At 41.4% G+C, this 25,178-nt stretch overlaps 1 protein-coding gene across 1 annotated transcript; it reads right to left on the bottom strand.

The window, feature by feature from the left end:
* Window positions 1–259: 259 nt before the first annotated feature.
* LOC134335737 (uncharacterized) lies at window positions 260–23,675 on the bottom strand. Its single transcript, XM_063018331.1, has 6 exons — window positions 23,318–23,675; window positions 21,213–21,578; window positions 11,606–11,980; window positions 11,115–11,495; window positions 10,471–10,531; window positions 260–311 (listed from the first exon to the last, which is right to left on the bottom strand). The coding sequence occupies exons 1-6, from the start codon at window positions 23,673–23,675 to the stop codon at window positions 287–289; spliced, it is 1,566 nt and encodes a 521-aa protein (XP_062874401.1). The 3' UTR covers window positions 260–286.
* Window positions 23,676–25,178: the final 1,503 nt, after the last annotated feature.

The following is a 25,178-nucleotide window of genomic DNA, read 5'->3' as shown; positions in this document are numbered from 1 at the left end:
TAATATCAATATTTGGATCGATCCGCCCAACACTAATTGCCTTGCTATTAGCAATGGCTAACAGAACTGTGATGACTATGGCTATCTATGTAATCAATTATCAGTTCTTCTTTACTTTTTTCCTGCTGTCCCAACCAGCGATGTTTTGTTGTACTGTAGTCAACACGTAATAATCAAGACAATATTAGAAAAAAGTGTAAAAACAGAAACATATTAGAAATGATTTATGTACAAATATATTTTTATTAGTAATTCGTTAATTCCTTGTTGCACATCACCTGTGGTTTTACATATTTGCATAAATGTCTTCACTTCTGTCAGGAAACAAAGAATATGTATTAAACAAATACAATTCAAAATTACTCACATTATTTACAACGTTTCTGACTTTGTATTTCTAAATATAAACTGAATGTATCTATTCAAATTCATAACATTTATTATAATTAGCAGCTTTGAGATGCATATAATAGATATTTAGCTTTACGAGGTTCTTTGTAAAGTAAGAAAACATGCAAATAAAACCCCCACATTGCAGACAGTATAAACCCAGAATATTTCATGCTTTGTCTGGTTAATGTCATTTCATTTGTTAATTTACCTCCAATCCTGCATTTTAGGCCTGTAACACATTCCAAAAAATTGAGAGGTGCGCAATTTAGTGCTAGTAAAGAGGTAAAAAGCTTTTGGTTTTAAACAGGTGATGTCAACAGATGAGTCTGTCGACACATGTGAAAAAAAATATTGAAAAGATTGGAATGGATTTGCATATTCCTCCCTCTACAGGGCATAACATCATTAAACTATTCAAAGAATCGAGAGGAATTTCAGTGCGTAAAGGCCAAGGGCGCAAGCTTGAGCTCAACACCTGTGATCTCTGATCCCTCAGACTGCACTGCATCAAGAACCGCCACTCAGCAATAGCTGATATAACCACATGGGTGAGGGATTACTTTGGAAAACCTTCGTCAACCACTACAATACAGAGTTACATGCACAAATACCACTTAATACTTTACTTTTATGTTAACCATGTCCAGAAGTGGCATCAAGTTCTCTGGGCTTTGGGGCATCTGAGATGGACCATCACACAGTGGAAACGTGTATTGTGGTCATGAATAAGTATTTCAGATCTTTTTGGAAGAAATGTACTGTTGCACATCTTAAGACCTGTTTGCAGAAAGACAAAATAAAACCTAAAACACTTCATCACTTGGTATCCTTGGAGCCAAAACTGATTTTAAGTGTGGTGAAAAGGTATGGCAACATTACAAAGTAGTAAATGCTTTACTATCTCAATTTATTTGGAATGTGTTGCAGGCCTGCAATGCAGGAATTAATGTATATTAACAAATTAAATAAAGTTGACCAGACAAAACGTGTTTGTACTGTCTGTAATGAAATAAAAGTAAATGTAAGAAACTTTCCATACGTTGGAGTTGTGTATATATATATATATATACAGTGTATCACAAAAGTGAGTACACCCCTCACATTTCTGCAGATATTTAAGTATATCTTTTCATGGGACAACACTGACAAAATGACACTTTGACACAATGAAAAGTAGTCTGTGTGCAGCTTATATAACAGTGTAAATTTATTCTTCCCTCAAAATAACTCAATATACAGCCATTAATGTCTAAACCACCGGCAACAAAAGTGAGTACACCCCTAAGAGACTACACCCCTAAATGTCCAAATTGAGCACTGCTTGTCATTTTCCCTCCAAAATGCCATGTGACTCGTTAGTGTTACTAGGTCTCAGGTGTGCATAGGGAGCAGGTGTGTTCAATTTAGTAGTACAGCTCTCACACTCTCTCATACTGGTCACTGAAAGTTCCAACATGGCACCTCATGGCAAAGTACTCTCTGAGGATCTTAAAAGACGAATTGTTGCGCTACATGAAGATGGCCAAGGCTACAAGAAGATTGCCAACACCCTGAAACTGAGCTGCAGCACAGTGGCCAAGATCATCCAGCGTTTTAAAAGAGCAGGGTCCACTCAGAAAAGACCTCACGTTGGTCGTCCAAAGAAGCTGAGTGCACGTGCTCAGCGTCACATCCAACTGCTGTCTTTGAAAGATAGGCGCAGGAGTGCTGTCAGCATTGCTGCAGAGATTGAAAAGGTGGGGGGTCAGCCTGTCAGTGCTCAGACCATACGCCGCACACTACATCAAATTGGTCTGCATGGCTTTCACCCCAGAAGGAAGCCTCTTCTGAAGTCTCTACACAAGAAAGCCCGCAAACAGTTTGCTAAAGACATGTCAACAAAGGACATGGATTACTGGAACCATGTCCTATGGTCTGATGAGACCAAGATTAATTTGTTTGGTTCAGATGGTCTCAAGCATGTGTGGCGGCAATCAGGTGAGGAGTACAAAGATAAGTGTGTCATGCCTACAGTCAAGCATGGTGGTGGGAATGCCATGGTCTGGGGCTGCATGAGTGCAGCAGGTGTTGGGGAGTTACATTTCATTGAAGGACACATGAACTCCAATATGTACTGTGAAATACTGAAGCAGAGCATGATCCCCTCCCTCCGGAAACTGGGTCGCAGGGCAGTGTTCCAGCATGATAATGACCCCAAACACACCTCTAAGACGACCACTGCTTTACTGAAGAGGCTGAGGGTAAAGGTGATGGACTGGCCAAGCATGTCTCCAGACCTAAACCCAATAGAACATCTTTGGGGCATCCTCAAGCGGAAGGTGGAGGAGCGCAAAGTCTCGAATATCCGCCAGCTCCGTGATGTCGTCATGGAGGAGTGGAAAAGCATTCCAGTGGCAACCTGTGAAGCTCTGGTAAACTCCATGCCCAGGAGAGTTAAGGCAGTTCTGGGAAATAATGGTGGCCACACAAAATATTGACACTTCAGGAACTTTCACTAAGGGGTGTACTCACTTTTGTTGCCGGTGGTTTAGACATTAATGGCTGTATATTGAGTTATTTTGAGGGAGGAATAAATTTACACTGTTATATAAGCTGCACACAGACTACTTTTCATTGTGTCAAAGTGTCATTTTGTCAGTGTTGTCCCATGAAAAGATATACTTAAATATCTGCAGAAATGTGAGGGGTGTACTCACTTTTGTGATACACTGTATATATATATATATATATATACTGTATATATATATACAGTGTATCACAAAAGTGAGTACACCCCTCACATTTCTGCAAATATTTCATTATATCTTTTCATGGGACAACACTATAGACATGAAACTTGGATATAACTTAGAGTAGTCAGTGTACAACTTGTATAGCAGTGTAGATTTACTGTCTTCTGAAAATAACTCAACACACAGCCATTAATGTCTAAATAGCTGGCAACATAAGTGAGTACACCCCACAGTGAACATGTCCAAATTGTGCCCAAATGTGTCGTTGTCCCTCCCTGGTGTCATGTGTCAAGGTCCCAGGTGTAAATGGGGAGCAGGGCTGTTAAATTTGGTGTTTTGGGTACAATTCTCTCATACTGGCCACTGGATATTCAACATGGCACCTCATGGCAAAGAACTCTCTGAGGATGTGAGAAATAGAATTGTTGCTCTCCACAAAGATGGCCTGGGCTATAAGAAGATTGCTAACACCCTGAAACTGAGCTACAGCATGGTGGCCAAGGTCATACAGCGGTTTTCCAGGACAGGTTCCACTCGGAACAGGCTTCGCCAGGGTCGACCAAAGAAGTCGAGTCCACGTGTTCGGCGTCATATCCAGAGGTTTGCTTTAAAAAATAGACACATGAGTGCTGCCAGCATTGCTGCAGAGGTTGAAGACGTGGGAGGTCAGCCTGTCAGTGCTCAGACCATACGCCGCACACTGCATCAACTCGGTCTGCATGGTCGTCATCCCAGAAGGAAGCTGACGCACAAGAAAGCCCGCAAACAGTTTGCTGAAAACAAGCAGTCCAAGAACATGGATTACTGGAATGCCCTGTGGTCTGACGAGACCAAGATAAACTTGTTTGGCTCAGATGGTGTCCAGCATGTGTGGCTGCGCCCTGGTGAGAAGTACCAAGACAACTGTATCTTGCCTACAGTCAAGCATGGTGGTGGTAGCATCATGGTCTTGGGCTGCATGAGTGTTGCTGGCACTGGGGAGCTGCAGTTCATTGAGGGAAACATGAATTCCAACATGTACTGTGACATTCTGAAACAGAGCATGATCCCCTCCCTTCGAAAACTGGGCCTCATGGCAGTTTTCCAACAGGATAACGACCCCAAACACAACCTCCAAGATGACAACTGCCTTGCTGAGGAAGCTGAAGGTAAAGGTGATGGACTAAACCCAATTGAGCACCTGTGGCGCATCCTCAAGTGGAAGGTGGAGGAGTTCAAGGTGTCTAACATCCACCAGCTCCGTGATGTCATCATGGAGGAGTGGAAGAGGATTCCAGTAGCAACCTGTGCAGCTCTGGTGAATTCCATGCCCAGGAGGGTTAAGGCAGTGCTGGATAATAATGGTGGTCACACAAAATATTGACACTTTGGGCACAATTTGGACATGTTCACTGTGGGGTGTACTCACTTATGTTGCCAGCTATTTAGACATTAATGGCTGTGTGTTGAGTTATTTTCAGAAGACAGTAAATCTACACTGCTATACAAGTTGTACACTGACTACTCTAAGTTATATCCAAGTTTTAGTTCTATAGTGTTGTCCCATGAAAAGATATAATAAAATATTTGCAGAAATGTGAGGGGTGTACTCACTTTTGTGATACACTGTATATATATATATATTAGGGCTGTCGAAGTTAACGCGATAATAACGCATTAACGCAATCTCAATTTAACGCGATTAAGATAAATAGTGCCGTTAACGCAAATTCTAGTTCATGTTGAGACTTGACTGGTAGAACAAACGTTTTAATGTCGGACATGTCACCGTTTTTCATTTGCGGTTTGTTAACAAAATGTAAAAGAGCGTCGTAGCATCTGCACTTGCATAATAAAGAAATAAATACACGTTATATTCACAAGTTGTCGGGAGCAGAACACTTTATTAACTTATTCTGTTACGGTAAAGAATACCGGACAGCTGAGTCAAGCACGTTGTCCATGAACTATGGAAGCCCCAAAGGGTCAAAACACACTCACTTCGTGTAGAAACGTCCATCAAACCATTGGATAGTATTACTGCCTAGTATGTGAGTGAATAAAACTCCCTTACAGTTTTCTCTTGTCCCAGCAGTTTTTAACATCAGTACATTTAGCATAAAATGTGTTCACCATTTTAATTGTAACATTTCACTTAAAAATCCTTGTTTTCTATAACATTTACACAGATTTTTTTTTATGCGATTAATCGCGATTAACTATATGAAATTCTGAGATTAATCGCGATTAAAAATGTTAATCGTTTGACAGCCCTAATATATATATATATATATATATATATATATATATATATATATATATATATATATATATATATATATATATATATAATAAAAGCTGATATATATGGAATGAAAATGATATAAATGGAATTAATAAATATATATATACAGTGTATCACAAAAGTGAGTACACCCCTCACATTTCTGCAGATATTTAAGTATATCTTTTCATGGGACAACACTGACAAAATGACACTTTGACACAATGAAAAGTAGTCTGTGTGCAGCTTATATAACAGTGTAAATTTATTCTTCCCTCAAAATAACTCAATATACAGCCATTAATGTCTAAACCAACGGCAACAAAAGTGAGTACACCCCTTAGTGAAAGTTCCTGAAGTGTCAATATTTTGTGTGGCCACCATTATTTCCCAGAACTGCCTTAACTCTGCTGGGCATGGAGTTTACCAGAGCTTCACAGGTTGCCACTGGAATGCTTTTCCACTCCTCCATGACGACATCACGGAGCCGGCGGATATTCGAGACTTTGCGTTCCTCTACCTTCCGCTTGAGGATGCCCCAAAGATGTTCTATTGGGTTTAGGTCTGGAAACATGCTTGGCCAGTCCATCACCTTTACCCTCAGCCTCTTCAATAAAGCAGTGGTCGTCTTAGAGGTGTGTTTGGGGTCATTATCATGCTGGAACACTGCCCTGCGAACCAGTTTCCGGAGGGAGGGGATCATGCTCTGCTTCAGTATTTCACAGTACATATTGGAGTTCATGTGTCCCTCAATGAAATGTAACTCCCCAACACCTGCTGCACTCATGCAGCCCCAGATCATGGCATTCCCACCACCATGCTTGACTGTAGGCATGACACACTTATCTTTGTACTCCTCACCTGATTGCCGCCACACATGCTTGAGACCATCTGAACCAAACAAATTAATCTTGGTCTCATCAAACCATAGGACATGGTTCCAGTAATCCATGTCCTTTGTTTACATGTCTTCAGCAAACTGTTTGCGGGCTTTCTTGTGTAGAGACTTCAGAAGAGGCTTCCTTCTGGGGTGACAGCCATGCAGACCAATTTGATGTAGTGTGCGGCGTATGGTCTGAGCACTGACAGGCTGACCCCCCACCTTTTCAATCTCTGCAGCAATGCTGACAGCACTCCTGCGCCTATCTTTCAAAGACAGCAGCTGGATGTGACGCTGAGCACGTGCACTCAGCTTCTTTGGACGACCAACGTGATGTCTGTTCTGAGTGGACCCTGCTCTTTTAAAACGCTGTATAATCTTGGCCACTGTGCTGCAGCTCAGTTTCAGGGTGTTGGCAATCTTCTTGTAGCCTTGGCCATCTTCATGTAGCGCAACAATTCGTCTTTTAAGATCCTCAGAGAGTTCTTTGCCATGAGGTGCCATGTTGGAACTTTCAGTGACCAGTATCAGAGAGTGTGAGAGCTGTACTACTAAATTGAACACACCTGCTCCCTATGCACACCTGAGACCTAGTAACACTAACAAATCACATGACATTTTGGAGGGAAAATGACAAGCAGTGCTCAATTTGGACATTTAGGGGTGTAGTCTCTTAGGGGTGTACTCACTTTTGTTGCCGATGGTTTAGACATTAATGGCTGTATTTTGAGTTATTTTGAGGGAAGAATAAATTTACACTGTTATATAAGCTGCACACAGACTACTTTTCATTGTGTCAAAGTGTCATTTTGTCAGTGTTGTCCCATGAAAAGATATACTTAAATATCTGCAGAAATGTGAGGGGTGTACTCACTTTTGTGATACACTGTATATATATATATATATATATATATATATACAGTGTATCACAAAAGTGAGTACACCCCTCACATTTCTGCAAATATTTCATTATATCTTTTCATGGGACAACACTATAGACATGAAACTTGGATATAACTTAGAGTAGTCAGTGTACAACTTGTATAGCAGTGTAGATTTACTGTCTTCTGAAAATAACTCAACACACAGCCATTAATGTCTAAATAGCTGGCAACATAAGTGAGTACACCCCACAGTGAACATGTCCAAATTGTGCCCAAAGTGTCAATATTTTTTGTGACCACCATTATTATCCAGCACTGCCTTAACCCTCCTGGGCATGGAATTCACCAGAGCTGCACAGGTTGCTACTGGAATCCTCTTCCACTCCTCCATGATGACATCACGGAGCTGGTGGATGTTAGACACCTTGAACTCCTCCACCTTCCACTTGAGGATGCGCCACAGGTGCTCAATTGGGTTTAGTCCATCACCTTTACCTTCAGCTTCCTCAGCAAGGCAGTTGTCATCTTGGAGGTTGTGTTTGGGGTCGTTATCCTGTTGGAAAACTGCCATGAGGCCCAGTTTTCGAAGGGAGGGGATCATGCTCTGTTTCAGAATGTCACAGTACATGTTGGAATTCATGTTTCCCTCAATGAACTTCAGCTCCCCAGTGCCAGCAGCACTCATGCAGCCCAAGACCATGATGCTACCACCACCATGCTTGACTGTAGGCAAGATACAGTTGTTTTGGTACTTCTCACCAGGGCGCCGCCACACATGCTGGACACCATCTGAGCCAAACAAGTTTATCTTGGTCTCGTCAGACCACAGGGCATTCCAGTAATCCATGTTCTTGGACTGCTCGTTTTCAGCAAACTGTTTACTGGCTTTCTTGTGCGTCATCTTCCTTCTGGGACGACGACCATGCAGACCGAGTTGATGCAGTGTGCGGTGTATTGTCTGAGCACTGACAGGCTGACCTCCCACGTCTTCAACCTCTGCAGCAATGCTGGCAGCACTCATGTGTCTATTTTTTAAAGTCAACCTCTGGATATGACGCCGAACACGTGGACTCAACTTCTTTGGTCGACCCTGGCGAAGCCTGTTCCGAGTGGAACCTGTCCTGGAAAACCGCTGTATGACCTTGGCCACCATGCTGTAGCTCAGTTTCAGGGTGTTAGCGATCTTCTTATAGCCCAGGCCATCTTTGTGGAGAGCAACAATTCTATTTCTCACATCCTCAGAGAGTTCTTTGCCATGAGGTGCCATGTTGAATATCCAGTGGCCAGTATGAGAGAATTGTACCCAAAACACCAAATTTAACAGCCCTGCTCCCCATTTACACCTGGGACCTTGACACATGACACCAGGGAGGGACAACGACACATTTGGGCACAATTTGGACACAATTTGGACATGTTCACTGTGGGGTGTACTCACTTATGTTGCCAGCTATTTAGACATTAATGGCTGTGTGTTGAGTTATTTTCAGAAGACAGTAAATCTACACTGCTATACAAGCTGTACACTGACTACTCTAAGTTATATCCAAGTTTCATGTCTATAGTGTTGTACCATGAAAAGATATAATGAAATATTTGCAGAAATGTGAGGGGTGTACTCATTTTTGTGATACACTGTATATATATATATATATATATACACAGTGTATCACAAAAGTGAGTACACCCCTCACATTTCTGCAAATATTTCATTATATCTTTTCATGGGACAACACTATAGAAATAAAACTTGGATATAACTTAGAGTAGTCAGTGTACAACTTCTATAGCAGTGTAGATTTACTGTCTTCTGAAAATAACTCAACACACAGCCATTAATGTCTAAATGGCTGGCAACATAAGTGAGTACACCCCACAGTGAACATGTCCCAATTGTGCCCAAAGTGTCAATATTTTGTGTGACCACCATTATTATCCAGCACTGCCTTAACCCTCCTGGGCATGGAATTCACCAGAGCTGCACAGGTTGCTACTGGAATTCTCTTCCACTCCTCCATGATGACATCACGGAGCTGGTGGATGTTAGACACCTTGAACTCCTCCACCTTCCACTTGAGGATGCGCCACAGGTGCTCAATTGGGTTTAGTCCATCACCTTTACCTTCAGCTTCCTCAGCAAGGCAGTTGTCATCTTGGAGGTTGTGTTTGGGGTCGTTATCCTGTTGGAAAACTGCCATGAGGCCCAGTTATCGAAGGGAGGGGATCATGCTCTGTTTCAGAATGTCACAGTACATGTTGGAATTCATGTTTCCCTCAATGAACTGCAGCTCCCCAGTGCCAGCAACACTCATGCAGCCCAAGACCATGATGCTACCACCACCATGCTTGACTGTAGGCAAGATACAGTTGTCTTGGTACTTCTCACCAGGGCGCCGCCACACATGCTGGACACCATCTGAGCCAAACAAGTTTATCTTGGTCTCGTCAGACCACAGGGCATTCCCGTAATCCATGTTCTTGGACTGCTTGTCTTCAGCAAACTGTTTGCGGGCTTTCTTGTGCATCAGCTTCCTTCTGGGATGACGACCATGCAGACCGAGTTGATGCAGTGTGCGGCGTATGGTCTGAGCACTGACAGGCTGACCTCCCACGTCTTCAACCTCTGCAGCAATGCTGGCAGCACTCATGTGTCTATTTTTTAAAGCCAACCTCTGGATATGACGCCGAACACATGGACTCAACTTCTTTGGTCGACCCTGGCGAAGCCTGTTCCGAGTGGAACCTGTCCTGGAAAACTGCTGTATGACCTTGGCCACCATGCTGTAGCTCAGTTTCAGGGTGTTAGCAATCTTCTTATAGCCCAGGCCATCTTTGTGGAGAGCAACAATTCTATTTCTCACATCCTCAGAGAGTTCTTTGCCATGAGGTGCCATGTTGAATATCCAGTGGCCAGTATGAGAGAATTGTACCCAAAACACCAAATTTAACAGCCCTGTTCCCCATTTACACCTGGGACCTTGACACATGACACCAGGGAGGGACAACGACACATTTGGGCACAATTTGGACATGTTCACTGTGGGGTGTACTCACTTATGTTGCCAGCTATTTAGACATTAACACTGCTATACAAGCTGTATACATTTGTTTACACTAAACATTTTACTACACAAAAAATTTGAAATAATTGAGTCATCAAGTTCAAAAGTATAAATCTTATTTGTTCATTATCATAACTACAAAGTCAAAACATTGAGTGTAAATTATAAACAGATATTCAACTTAATATTAAATAAAAACAAAATTTAAGTACAAAATTAATTTTTAGTCTTTACTGTATGCCATGTGGGTGCTCACCTTTTACACTCCATCATCCCAAATCTGGTCTGTTGTGCAGTGCCCACAGTCTTAGATGAGTCTAAAAATCAAAAGTTTTCCCCAACATAATAAAGTACGCAAAAAGTAAAAATATTCTGTACAATATAAAAAAATGCAGTTTTCCAACCATATTTCACAAAAGGTTTTAAACTTGCTTGAGATCTAATTTTAAAAGATCCTAATAAAGTTACAGATGTTGCAGTGTGCTAAATAAATGTAGCAGGGGACAGTGGTAGCCTAGTGTGTAGAATTTTGGGCTGTTAACCGGAAGATTGGCGGTTCTAATCCAGACTCTGCTATGCAGCCACTGTTGGGTCCTTAAACAAGGCCCTTAACCCTGTCTGCTCCAGGGGCGCCGTAAGGTGGCTGACCCTGCGCTCTGACCCCAGCTTCCAAAACAAGCTGGGATATGCGAAGAAAGAATTTCATTGTACTGTACATCTGTATATGACAAATAAAGTATATCTTCTTCTATCACACACACCCACACCCACACCCACACCCACACCCACACCCACACCCACACCCACACCCACACCCACACCCACACACAAATACATCCTGGTCCTTGGCAACATTTTAACCAACTCAAGTATTAAAAGTTTTAATAAGAGTATTCTTACCTTTCCTGTAACGCATGATCACAATCACCAGGATGATGATGATGATGGTAAAAATTGCTGTGAGTGTAGTAACAACAGCAACGAACAATAACAAAGAGATCTGACGTTCTTGCACCGCAGCTCTTCCTGAGAAGTAGATTGACTGATTTTGAAGCCCATTTTTTCCATCAATCTGACAGGTGTAGTTGGTGTTGAGCAGATACGCAGGAACGAAGGATGAAGCTCTAAAATATTCACTTAGGAAAGACACCAGCGAGGCGTTTATGTTCTCAGGCATGATCCATGTTACATTGGGTAGAGGTATTCCTGTAACATCACACGTTACGACCTGCTCTCCAGATGCAAGCGTTCGTATGTAGATGCTCTCTATTGTTTGGGGTACTGTGGCAGAAAAGAGACACAAAAGCTGATTTAAATTAGTAGAAACACTAAACACAACATCTTCATCTGTGTTTCTGTGTGATTTAGATACAAATGAATGCGTGCATCACCTTGGACTTTCAATTCGGTTCCGTCTGGAGCTTCATAACTGCCCTCATTCAGCTCAACACGACAGAAATACTGTTTTTGATCTTCCACTGAGACATCTTTGATAATCAGTGAGAGGTTGCGTGTTTTCGGGTCACCATATAGTGAGTAACGTCCGAATGATTTGGAGCAGTTCTGTCCACCTTCAGCTTCATTAGCCTTGCTTATACACCTGAAAATTTCTGGTCCTTTAAAAAATTTATGTCGCCAAATCACCGTTACACTCGGCTGAACTTGGCTCGGAGCTGTAAAAGTGCAGGGGAGGACGGCGTCTTCACGAAACCATACTGTGACAACTTCAGGTACGGTCATCGACCACTTATCCTGGGCCACAGGACCTAAAATCATAAAACAATGAATCTTTAAAAAGGTTATGCAGACTTTTAAAGACATATTGGTTTGAATGACATAATACAAAATAAATTATAAGCCAAACCTGAGCTGCAAAAGAGAATGTAGAACAGCACAAGCACAAGCTCCATCTTCTGCTGTACTGGAAGGCGGTGGTCTTCACACACTTCTTTGTTTTAGAAATAGGAGGAAATCACATGATCACAAAACTTCCGTCCAGTATTTAAATGTTTTTGTTAATTTTTTTAGAGACGCAGTCACAGTCACAGTCGTTACTGGTTTACTATTTAAACTGTACTGTAATTAATAATTTACTTGGGTATTCGGGTACTATAAAATCATTATAGTAAACGTGGCAGGTAGCATCAGTAAAAACCACAAATACTTCCAGTGCTGGTTTGCACAAAGGGGGGAAAAACCTGCCCTATTAAGCTGAGCTGACTTTATAACATCAAACAGGAAGTTCATTAATTTATTTTCTCTTTTGTTTAGATTGTTCATTATTAAAGTAAAGTCACTTGCTGATTTGGGACAATGTAATATAGACAATCACATTTTGTTTTTGCAAAGCCACTCATATTCTTCCAATCACTTGTCATCTTAAGGCTGGACTACTGCAACTCCCTCCTGGCAGGTGCCCCCATGTCCACTATTAAACCCCTGCAACTTATTCAAAATGCAGCTGACCACCTGGTTTTTAACCAACCCAAACTCTGTCACATCACCCCACTGCTGCGTTCTCTTCACTGGCTTCCTGTAGCTGCACGCATTCAGTTTAAAACAATGATACTCGCCTACAAAGCCAAAAATAGACCAGCCCCAAGCTACCTTAAATAACTCACAAAACTCTGCTGTGTATCACACGCAACCTCCGGTCCTCAAGCCTCGTCTTGATCCTCTACCTAGAACTTGAGGAAGACAGGCATCAAGGCTGTTCTATGTACTTGCACCCAAGTGGTGGAAAACTTGGCCCACTAGGCATTAACACCCCACTGTGCAACTGGTTATTGAAACTCCTCACAGTACACCCCAGACAGTACACCTCTAAATCCATCATCATGTTGTTCCCCTGATGACTCAAGACTGTGCCAAATACAACTCGAACCACATCAAGTCTGCAGACAACACAAAAGTGGTGGGCCTCATCAGCAATGATGACGACTCGGCCTGCAGAGAGGAAGAGAACCAACTGGTTGTCTGGTGTGACAGACTTTAGGAGGTACCACATGGTACATACTCCATTTACAATCCAAGGCAATGCTGTGGTGTCAGTGAGAAGCACTAAGATTCTGGTGGTGCACATCATGGACGACTTGACATGGACTACACACACCACCTACCTTGTCAAGAAGACACAGCAGTGCCTTCACTTCCTGTGACCGATGAGGAAAGCAAACCTCCTGCGTCTTATCCTCACAACTTTCTACAGGGGCACTCCTAGCTGCACTGCCTCAGACCAGAAGTCCCACCAGAGATTGGTGAGGATAAAAGAGAAAATCATCAGAACTCAACTCCCACCCATACAAGATCTGTACCTGTCACACTGCCTCAGCAAAGCCACCAAGATAATCAGAGATCCCACTGTTCCCAGGATCTGTTTAGCCTTTAGCCCTCTGGCCCTCTGGCAGGCGCTACCGCAGCAGGCAGTTCATGAATGCTAGACTCAGCAAGTGCTTCTTTCCACAGGCCATCAGACTATTCAATGCCCTCTATATATATATTATATTTTAACAGAGAGAGACAGAATATCAACAAAAAATCCAGAAAATAAACATTAAATAAAAGTTATAAATTAATTTGTATTTAATTAAGGGAAATAAGTATTTGATCCCCTACCAACCAGCAAGAATTCTGACCCCCACAGACCGGTTATGTGCCCATGAGGCACACAAATTAGTCCTGTCCCTGTATAAAAGACTCCTGTCACAGAATCAGTTTCTTCCATTCAAATCTCTCGACCACCATGGGCAAGACCAAAGAGCTATCAAAGGACGTCAGGGACAAGATTGTAGACCTGCACAAGGCTGGAATGGGCTACAAGACCATTAGCAAGAAGCTTGGTGAGAAAGAGACCACTGTTGGTGCGATAATTAGAAAATGGAAGAAATACAAGGTCACAGGCAATCACCCTCACTCTGGAGCTCAATGCAAGATCTCACCTGGTGGGGTAAGAATGATTCTGAGAAAGGTGAGGTCAGTCCAGAATTACACGGGAGGAGCTTGTCAATGATCTCAAGGGAGCTGGGAGCAGAGAAATGCTGGATATGACCCCAAGAACACCATCCCCACCGGGCATTTCTTTGCCTCCAAACACGGCGAGTGGAGTTGATGCCAAAGAGCTCAATTTTGGTCTCATCTGACCATATCACATTCTCCCAAGCTTTCTCTGAATCATTCAGGTGTTCATTGGCAAACTTCAGACGGGCCTGTACATGAGCCTTCTTGAGCAAAGGGACTTTGCGGGCACTGCAGGATCTCAATCCATTACGGCGAAGTGTGTTACTAATGGTTTTCTTGGTGACTGTGCTCCCAGCTCCCTTGAGATCATTGACAAGCTCCTCCCGTGTAATTCTGGACTGACCTCACCTTTCTCAGAATCCTTCTTACCCCACCAGGTGAGATCTTGCATGGAGCTCCAGAGTGAGGGTGATTGTGATCTTGTATTTCTTCCATTTTCAAATTATCGCACCAACAGTGGTCTCTTTCTCACCAAGCTTCTTGCTGATGGTCTTGTAGCCCATTCCAGCCTTGTGCAGGTCTACAATCTTGTCCCTGACGTCCTTTGATAGCTCTTTGGTCTTGCCCATGGTGGTCGAGAGATTTGAACGGAAGAAACTGATTCTGTGACAGAAGTCTTTTATACAGGGACAGGACTAATTTGTGTGCCTCATGGGCACATAACCGGTCTGTGGGGGTCAGAATTCTTGCTGGTTGGTAGGGGATCAAATACTTATTTCCCTTAATTAAATACAAATTAATTTATAACTTTTATTTAATGTTTTTTTTCTGGATTTTTTGTTGATATTCTGTCTCTCTCTGTTAAAATAAACCTTCCATAAAAATTATAGACTGTTCAAGTCTTTGTAAGGGGGTAAACTTACAAAATCAGCAGGGGATCAAATACTTATTTCCCCCACTGTATATATATACAGTGTATCACAAAAGTGAGTACACCCCTCACATTTCTGCAAATATTTCATTATATCTTTTCATGGGACAACACTATAGACATGAAACTTGGATATAACTTAGAGTAGTCAGTTTACAGCTTGTATAGCAGTGCAGATTTACTGTCTTCTGAAAATAACTCAACACACAGCCATTAATGTCTAAATAGCTGCAACATAAGTGAGTACACCCCACAGTGAACATGTCCAAATTGTGCCCAAATGTGTCGTTGTCCCTCCCTGGTGTCATGTGTCAAGGTCCCAGGTGTAAATGGGGAGCAGGGCTGTTAAATTTGGTGTTTTGGGTACAATTCTCTCATACTGGCCACTGGATATTCAACATGGCACCTCATGGCAAAGAACTCTCTGAGGATGTGAGAAATAGAATTGTTGCTCTCCACAAAGATGGCCTGGGCTATAAGAAGATTGCTAACACCCTGAAACTGAGCTACAGCATGGTGGCCAAAGTCATACAGCGGTTTTCCAGGACAGGTTCCACTCGGAACAGGCTTCGCCAGGGTCGACCAAAGAAGTTGAGTCCACGTGTTCGGCGTCATATCCAGAGGTTGGCTTTAAAAAATAGACACATGAGTGCTGCCAGCATTGCTGCAGAGGTTGAAGACGTGGGAGGTCAGCCTGTCAGTGCTCAGACCATACGCCGCACACTGCATCAACTCGGTCTGCATGGTCGTCATCCCAGAAGGAAGCTGACGCACAAGAAAGCCCGCAAACAGTTTGCTGAAGACAAGCAGTCCAAGAACATGGATTACTGGAATGCCCTGTGGTCTGACGAGACCAAGATAAACTTGTTTGGCTCAGATGGTGTCCAGCATGTGTGGCTGCGCCCTGGTGAGAAGTACCAAGACAACTGTATCTTGCCTACAGTCAAGCATGGTGGTGGTAGCATCATGGTCTTGGGCTGCATGAGTGTTGCTGGCACTGGGGAGCTGCAGTTCATTGAGGGAAACATGAATTCCAACATGTACTGTGACATTCTGAAACAGAGCATGATCCCCTCCCTTCGAAAACTGCGCCTCATGGCAGTTTTCCAACAGGATCCACTCATACCAGCACAACACACACTAACACACCACCACCATGTCAGTGTCACTGCAGTGCTGAGAATCATCCACCACCTAAATAATACCTGCTCTGTAGTGGTCCTGTGGGGGTCCTGACCATTGAAGATTAGGGTGAAAGAGGGCTAAAACAGTATGTAGAGAAACAGATGGACTACAGTCAGTAATTGTAGAACTACAAAGTGCTTCTGTATGGTAAGTGGAGCTGATAAAATGGACAGTGAGTGTAGAAACCAGAAGGTGGTTTTAATGTTATGGCTGATCAGTGTATATGATTTAGGTTATGCAAACTAAATGTAACTTTATTTGTATGTGACTATCTTAAACAATGATAGTTTCTTAACAAGACGATCGTAGTTGATCATCTCAGCTGTAAGATGTTTAATATCTTGTCAATATACAGACCATCAGTGAATTTAACAAAGAAAGACAGTTTGGCTTAAAGATATTCAGTGAGAAATCAACTTGAGTGTGTTTACAAGTACACAAACACATGTATACACACTATCACAATCAGCATGTCAGTTTCAGTTCACATATAATTTTAACACACTGTCAACAGGCAATAAAATATGTGCTCAAGTGCACAAATATGCTTATCATGCATACCTAAATGTATGCTATTCATTATTCATTCACAACCCCAAATCAGACAACATTGGGACAGTATGGAAAATGCAAATAAAATAATAATGCAGTGTTCCTTACATTTACTTTGACTTTTATTTGATTGCAGACAGGATGAACCTGAGATATTTCATGTTTTATCTGCTTAACTTAATTTCATTTATTAATAAACATCCATTCCTGCATTTCAGGTCTGCAACACATTCCAATAAAAGTTGGGACGGGGGCAATTTAGGGCTAGTAATGAGGTGAAAAAACTAAATTATGATGCGATTTTAAACAGGCCATGTTAACAGGTGATTGTAATCATTGTTTGGTACAAAAGAGGATCTCCAGTTTGTCAACAAATGTGAGAGAAAATGTCCTGGAATTCGATGAGATTTATTCGAGATCCCAGATCTGGTCCCAGCTTGTGTTTTTTTTACCGCTGCGGCACCTGAGCGGCCGCTATCCTTAATCGGGGCATCAGCACTGGTAGAGAGTAATGCTATTGGGTAAAAATTGGACGCGCTAAAAATCAAGTGAAAAGGGGACAAAATGCATAAAAAATTTTCAAATTTCACATTATAGCAGATATGGACTGCATAAAAAAAAGTAACCCAATTTAAAGTAAAAAGTGAGAGACTAAAATAATAAAAATAATAATAAATAATATAATAAAATAATTAAACTTTTATTAATTCGGTTACAAAACAAGCAATGGCAATAAGAAACAGTGCTACTGTAGAAAGAAAATATTAAGAAATATTTTACAACTAAAAAAAAAAAAACAGAATTGTTTTAATTATAAAAAATTTTTTTTATAATTCTTTACTGTTTCAAATCTTTTTTGGGTTTCAGATCTCTTTTAATTTTCAAATCTACCTCCCAAAACAGAACAAAGTCTAGTTCACTATGCTTCAAAGAATGTTCTGCACATCATTATACACAACTTACTTCCTCTGGAGTCAACACCTTTAAAAGCGTCCCAGACACCCGAACTCTGTTGATTTCAATAGAATATAACCTATAATCATAAAACCAACAATGCCAGTCACTTTCCAGAGAATTGCAAGAATTACAACTCTATTGAACCACAATGCGAGCCATTATTTCCAAATGTATGAAACCTGTACGAGTGGTGAATCTACTCAGGAATGACTGGCCAGCAAAAAAAAATCTTAAAGATTAACAGTTACAGCATTTCACAAATGTACTTGATGATTAGGATAATATAGGACATATAGGGTGTGTTTGAAAACCTAGTGAGCTGCCTCGCGGTCTTACTGTCTACATAGGCAGCTTCCTAAGTAGAGTGGATTCTAATAAGGCATCGACTTATAAGGCAGGTTATTCGAACGCACTACTTAAGACAGCGATTACATTGGTTTTCGCTTACTAAGCTAACACAGTTAGCATCATGCCATTCAAACCAATGGGTTTGAGGTGGCACAACGTGCTAGCATGACATAACATCTCCCTCCGTGTACCGAAAACAGTTAAAAATTGTCATTGACCTTTGAACAGCCTCCTTCTCGGGAGCGTGCACAGAATGACGTTAAATGCTGTTTATGTAGAGAGATCACTAGGTTTTCGAACACACCCATAGAATGCCTTTATTTGTCATATATATATATATACATTTACACATGTGCAGTACGGTAAAATTCTTTACTTGGATATCTCAGCTTGTTCGAAAGATGGGGTCAGAGCATTCGGGCAGTAATTGTATGGTGCCCCTGGAACTGAGAGGTTTAAGGGCCTTGCTCAATAGACCAACAGTGGCCGCTTGGCAGAACTGGGATTTAAACCCACAACCCTCTAGTTGGTAGTCCACAGCTGTACTCACTAAGCTACAGTTCGTGCACTGTTAGTTTCCATTTAAGCATTAGTTGGCTGCTGGGTTATGGGTGGCTCAAGACAAGCCAGACTTGTGACTCAGTGTATGTGGTAAAGAACGGGGTTTAATAAGTGTTCCAAGGTTGGTTGGAACTCATTTTGGCTTTGTAGACAAGCATCACTATTTTAAACTAAATGTGCAGCTACAGAAAGTCAGAAAAGAGAAGAAAGCAGTGGGGTGATGTGGCATTGCTTGGGTTGATTAAAAACCACCCATGTGGTTGCATTATTTTTCTTTTCCACCAATTCCCCCCCCCCCAAATTATCTCCCCAATCAAGTCATATCCAATTACCCTGGTTGCGTTATGCTTCACCTTTGCCGATACAATCCCCCTCTGCTGACTGAGGAGCTTCGCAACTGACACACGCCCCCTCTGACACGTGAGCAGTACCGACTGCATCTTTTCACCTGCACGAGGCGAGTTAATATGCAGATCAGCCTTGTGAGAGCCACACCCCGATCAGCATTAGTCCCCAACTCAGTCAGCCAGAAGAGGTCATAATTGCACCAGTCATAAAGAACCCTGGTCCAGTCGTTGTTCATGTAGCCGCCCAGCCGGATGGTGTGCTAGCCTATTTTATGTGGCTGCAATATACGTCACATTTACATTATTAACCAGACATAATTTATACAAAGCGACTTATAATTCTGACCATATACAATCTAAGCAAATGATGATTAAGGCTTGCTCAAGGGCCCAACAGTGCAACGTGCCAGTTGTGTGACTTGCACCAGCAACCGTCCGATTAATAGTCCAGTACCTTAATCTTCGAATTACCACTCCCACCACAACTACCATTACCAGAAAAACATTGAGACTTCAGTTTAGGTCAAACGTAGCAGTATGTCTGATCAAAAGCAATTCTACAAAGAAATGTGAGCTATAATTCCTTTCTTATTGAAATACTAGCATTAAATTACAGAATGTTTAGGTGCAGAATGTAATGCAACCATTATTAAGGTGCTATTACTTTGATTTAAGGTCCATTTGTGCATCATCATGCTTTGTTAATGATATAATAACATTCAGCAACAGAAGGCAAACAGAATGACTTTTTGATAACACTGTATATGTTAAAATACTGTAAGTTGCTCTTTTTGGCAGAGATTATTTTGAAGAACTTGGAGGTTTTCGAGCATTCATGTAGATCCCATCACTGTTTAAGAAAAAAAAAAATATATATATATATATATAAACACAAGATGGAACATTATGCACATGCTGCATGCTTATTGATTTTGAATATTTTGTTAATAAGAAACTTACATGTCCGGTTTATTAGTATAATTGTGGTAGACGTTGTCAGCTTTTTCAGGTTCCTTGGAAACTGCTGTATTAATGATGACAAAACCAAAACAAAAAAACACTGCATTAAAAATATACTTCCTCAAATTAAATGGTTTGTTCTGCATTTTGACTTTTAAAATGATTCAAGTGACTTTCAAGTGATTCAATGAGTGCAAGAAGTTGTATTGTTAATTAAAATTACAGTGGTACCTTGTAACTCAACGTCCCTTAAACTCGAAATTCTTTCACCTTTAATCAAGAAATGTGTGCCCTTAAACTTGGTGTGTGCAACTGTGGTTTTGTTCAGTGCTCGGCTTGAGCGGTGCGGTAAAACGTCATCAGAGTACAAATATGAGACGAATCTGCATTTGTGTAAAATAACAGTCAAATTTATTCTAAAAGTGTCCACATGTATCTGTGTTTAGCTGGATTTTTTCTAATGTTTCACTTTTAAACTTGTGTTACAGCTCGAGGTTCTGTTTGTTTATTAGGATTTTAACGTCATGACAGGAACGGTAGTTACTCATTACACAAGGTTATATCAAACAGTCATGGACTGTCTTTAATTCACCTCACTTGCATGTCTTTGGACTGTGGGAGAAAACCGGAGCACCCGGAGGAAACCCACGCAGACACGGGTAGGACATGCAAACTCCACACAGAAAAGACCCGGACTACCCCACCTGGGGATCGAACCCAGGACCTTCTTGCTGTGAGGCGACAGTGCTACCCACAGTGGTACCATGTAACTTGACGTAAACTCAAAATCTCGCGAAATAACCATCAGATTCACTCTGACAGCATCCACATGTATCTGTGTTTAGCTGGATTTTTCTCCTGTTTCACTTTTAAACTTGTGTTATAGCTCGGGGTGCTAAGAAATTGTGAGAATCAGCTTTTCCAAGTCTAAAACGCTTATTGTTTAAAAAAAAAAAAAATAAATAAAAAAAGTGACTTAATGTGTCAAAGAATGACATAAGAACACTCTCTTAATTATAACTGTTCATAAGTGTAGATATTAGTGCCCCTTTGGAAATATTTTTTCATGTTGTGCAAAATTAAGTAATTACCCTAAAAGACCACTAGTACAGAACTTACATTCATAAATCTGTGTTTTAATTATTCAGAAATCATTAAAGTCCCAAAGACTGCCATGACATTCATGGTAATTTTTCTTACCTTTTTTCTTGAAGCAGTATATGACATTGAGCACCAACATGACAACCACCAACGAAGCAAATCCCACAATCAGCGCTGTATTTAAGCTTTCATCACACTCAGAGAGCACAGGAACCAGGTACAATATTGACTGTGTCTCCTTCCCGTTCTGCCCGTCTGTCTGGCAAGAGTAGTTGGTGTTTGGAGTGACGGATAGAGAAAACGATGCACTCATGTAGCTAGTATTATTCAGCGTAGACAGGTTGCTTATGTTTTCTGGCTGAACCCAGGTCACCTTTGGTAAGGGGTGTCCACTAACCTCACATGTAACCCAGTGCTCCCCGGTTACAGTGGTCTGAAGATAAATACGCTCCAGTTTTTGTGGAACTGTGGAAAACAGTGTAAAAGAAAAAATATGATTTTGCTAAGTTCAAATATTAAATAGACACAAAACAAGTACAGTGGTAAAACTCCAATTGGTTCTGGGAGTGGCATTGAATTTAAAAGTATTTTTTCCACATAAGGATGTATGGGAAACTTGTTAATGCGTTCCATGGTCCCGTGGAACTGCATATACTGTATTTTAGGCTAATGTAAAGTAATGGGGTTGTTTTTGACACGTATACACTGAAATTAACTCAAGTAAAATACACCAACCAGGCATAACATTATGACCACTGACAGGTGAACTGAATAACAACCCCAAGTAAAAAAAAAAAAAAAAATTGGGACAGTATGGAAAATGCAAATAAAATAAAAATGCAGTGACCGCTACATTTACTTTGACTTTTATTTGATTGCAGACAGTTTGAACCTGAGATATGTCAAGTTTTATCTGCTGAACTTCATTCAATTTGTTAATAAACATCCATTCCTGCATTTCAGACCTGCAACACATTCCAAAAAAAGTTGAGACAGGGCAATTTAGGGCTAGTAATGAGGTGAAAAAACTAAATAATGAAGTGATTCCAATCAGGTGATTGTAATCATGGTTTGGTACAAAAACAGCATCCAAGAAAGACTGAGTCTTTGCTGAGCAAAGATGATCAGAGGATCTCCAGTTTGTCCACAGATGTGTGAGAAAATGATTGAAATGTTTAAAAACAATGAACCTTAAAGAAAGATTAGAAGGGATTTGCATATTTCTTCCTCTACAGTGCATAATATCATTAAATGATTTAAGGAATCTGGAGGAATTTCAGTGTGTAAAGGCCAAGAGCGCAAGCTTAATCTGAACGCCTGTGATCTTCGATCCCTCAGACGGCACTGCATCAAGAACCGCCACTCAACAATAGCTGATATAACCACATGGCTGAGGGATTACTTTGGCAAACCTTTATCAAGCACTACAATACAGAGTTACATGCACAAATGCCACTTAAAACTTTACTGTGCAAAAAAGAAGCCTTATGTTAACCATGTCCAGAAGCGGCGTCGACTTCTCTGGGCTCGGAGGCATCTAGGATGGACCATCACACAGTGGAAACGTGTATTGTGATCAGATGAATCAGCATTCCAGGTCTTTTTTTGGAAAAAATGGACGCCGGGTGCTTCGGACCAAAGACGAAAAAGGACCATCCAGACTGTCATCAGGAACAAGTCCAAAAGCCAGGGTGTGTCATGGTATGGGGCTGTGTCAGTGCCCTTGGTAAAGGTCATTTACACTTCTGTGATGCAGCATTAATGCAGAAAAGTACATTGAGAACTTAGAGCAACATGCGCTGCCTTCAAGACGTCGTCTTTTACAGGGACGTACACTAAATCACTTGGTCTCCTCTGTGCCAAAACGTCTTTTAAGTGTGGTGAAAAGGAATGGCAACATTACAAAGTGTTAAATGCTTTACTGTCCCAAATTTTTGGAATGTGTTGCAGACCTGAAATGCAAGAATGGATGTTTATTAATAAATGGAATGAAGCTGAGCAGACAAAACATAAAAAACTTCCCCACCTGAGGATCGAACACAGAACCTTCTTGCTGTGAGGCGACAGTGCTACCCACTTAGCCACCGTGCTCTTACATAAAGCATGTGCTGCTAAACTAAAACTGTTTAAATCTATAATATAAACACATAAAACATTATAGAATTGACTAAAGTTAACAACACACAACAACACACAAGTCTTACCTTTGACATTGAGCGCAACTCCATTCGGATGTGTAAAATAGTCTATTTGATCTTCCAGCATGATCCGGCAGAAGTAAACTCCAGTATCCAGAAATGTCACATGATTTATACGCAGGGATATGTTTTTCTGTGTGAGATCTCCAGCAAAAGAGTAGCGAGCATCTGACATGGAGCAGTTACCAGTACCAGTTGAAGCACCTTTTCTTTCACACTGGTAGAGGGACGGACCATCGTAGGCTTTAGTTTTCCACCATAAGACAGTTGCATCAGTTATGGGTTTCTCAGGGGTACGTTCAAATGTACAAGGTATAGTGACGGCTTCATAAAACGTGCCTTGTACTGGGTCGTGATCAGGCATTTTTATCTCACCACTGACACCTGGTAAAGGGGGACGGGTAGAGATCTGTATAAATTAGAACCTCCACGATGTCTGCATTGAAATACACCAATAAGCCATAACATTAAAACCACCTCCTTGTTTCTACACTCACTGTCCATTTTATCAGCTCCACTTACCATATAGAAGCACTTTGTAGTTCTACAATTACTTACTGTTGTCCATCTGTTTCTCTACATACCTTTATAGCTTGCTTTCACCCTGTTCTTCAATGGTCGGGACCCCCACAGAGCAGGTATTATTTGGGTGGTGAATCATTCTCAGCACTGCACTGACACTGACATGGTGGTGGTGTGTTAGTGTGTGTTGTGCTGGTATGAGTGGATAACACACAGCAGCGCTGATGGAGTTTTTAAACACCTCACTGTCACTGCTGGACTGAGAATAGTCCACCAATCAAAAATATCCAGCCAACAGCACCCCGTGGGCAGCATCCTGTGACCACTGATGAAGTCCTAGAAGATGACATTCAAACAGCAGCAATAAATGAACGATCGTCTCTGACTTTACATCTACAAGGTGACCCGACTAGGTAGGAGTGTCTAATAGAGTGGACACTCGGACTCAGATAGTCAGGACCACCACAGAGCAGGTATTATTTAGGTGGTGGATGATTCTCAGCACTGCAGTGACAGTGAGGTGTTTAAAAATTCCAGCAGCGCTGCTGTGTCTTATTTACTCATACCAGGACAACCCACACTAACACACCACCACCATTGTCAGTGTCACTGCAGAGCTGAAAATGATCCACCACCTAAATAATGCCTGCTCTTTGGTGGTCGTGTGGGTCCTGACCATTGAAGAACAGCATAAAAGGGGGCTAACCGAGCATGCAGAGAAACAGATGGACTACAGTCAGTAATTGTAGAACTACAAGGTGCTTCTATATGGTAAGTGGAGCTGATAAAATGGACAGTGTAGAAACAAGGAGCTGGTTTTAATGTTAAGGCTGATAGGTGTGTGTATGTATGTATGTATGTATGTATGTATGTATGTATGTATGTATGTATGTATGTATGTATGTATGTATGTATGTATGTATGTGTATATATATATATATATATATACAGTGTATCACAAAAGTGAGTACACCCCTCACATTTCTGCAGATATTTAAGTATATCTTTTCATGGGACAACACTGACAAAATGACACTTTGACACAATGAAAAGTAGTCTGTGTGCAGCTTATATAACAGTGTAAATTTATTCTTCCCTCAAAATAACTCAATATACAGCCATTAATGTCTAAACCACCGGCAACAAAAGTGAGTACACCCCTTAGTGAAAGTTCCTGAAGTGTCAATATTTTGTGTGGCCACCATTATTTCCCAGAACTGCCTTAACTCTCCTGGGCATGGAGTTTACCAGAGCTTCACAGGTTGCCACTGGAATGCTTTTCCACTCCTCCATGACGACATCACAGAGCTGGCGGATATTCAAGACTTTGCGCTCCTCCACCTTC

This window comes from Trichomycterus rosablanca, chromosome 21 (assembly GCF_030014385.1).
Source record: "Trichomycterus rosablanca isolate fTriRos1 chromosome 21, fTriRos1.hap1, whole genome shotgun sequence".
NCBI lineage: Eukaryota > Metazoa > Chordata > Actinopteri > Siluriformes > Trichomycteridae > Trichomycterus > Trichomycterus rosablanca.
This window is presented reverse-complemented; position numbering and strand designations above follow the sequence as displayed.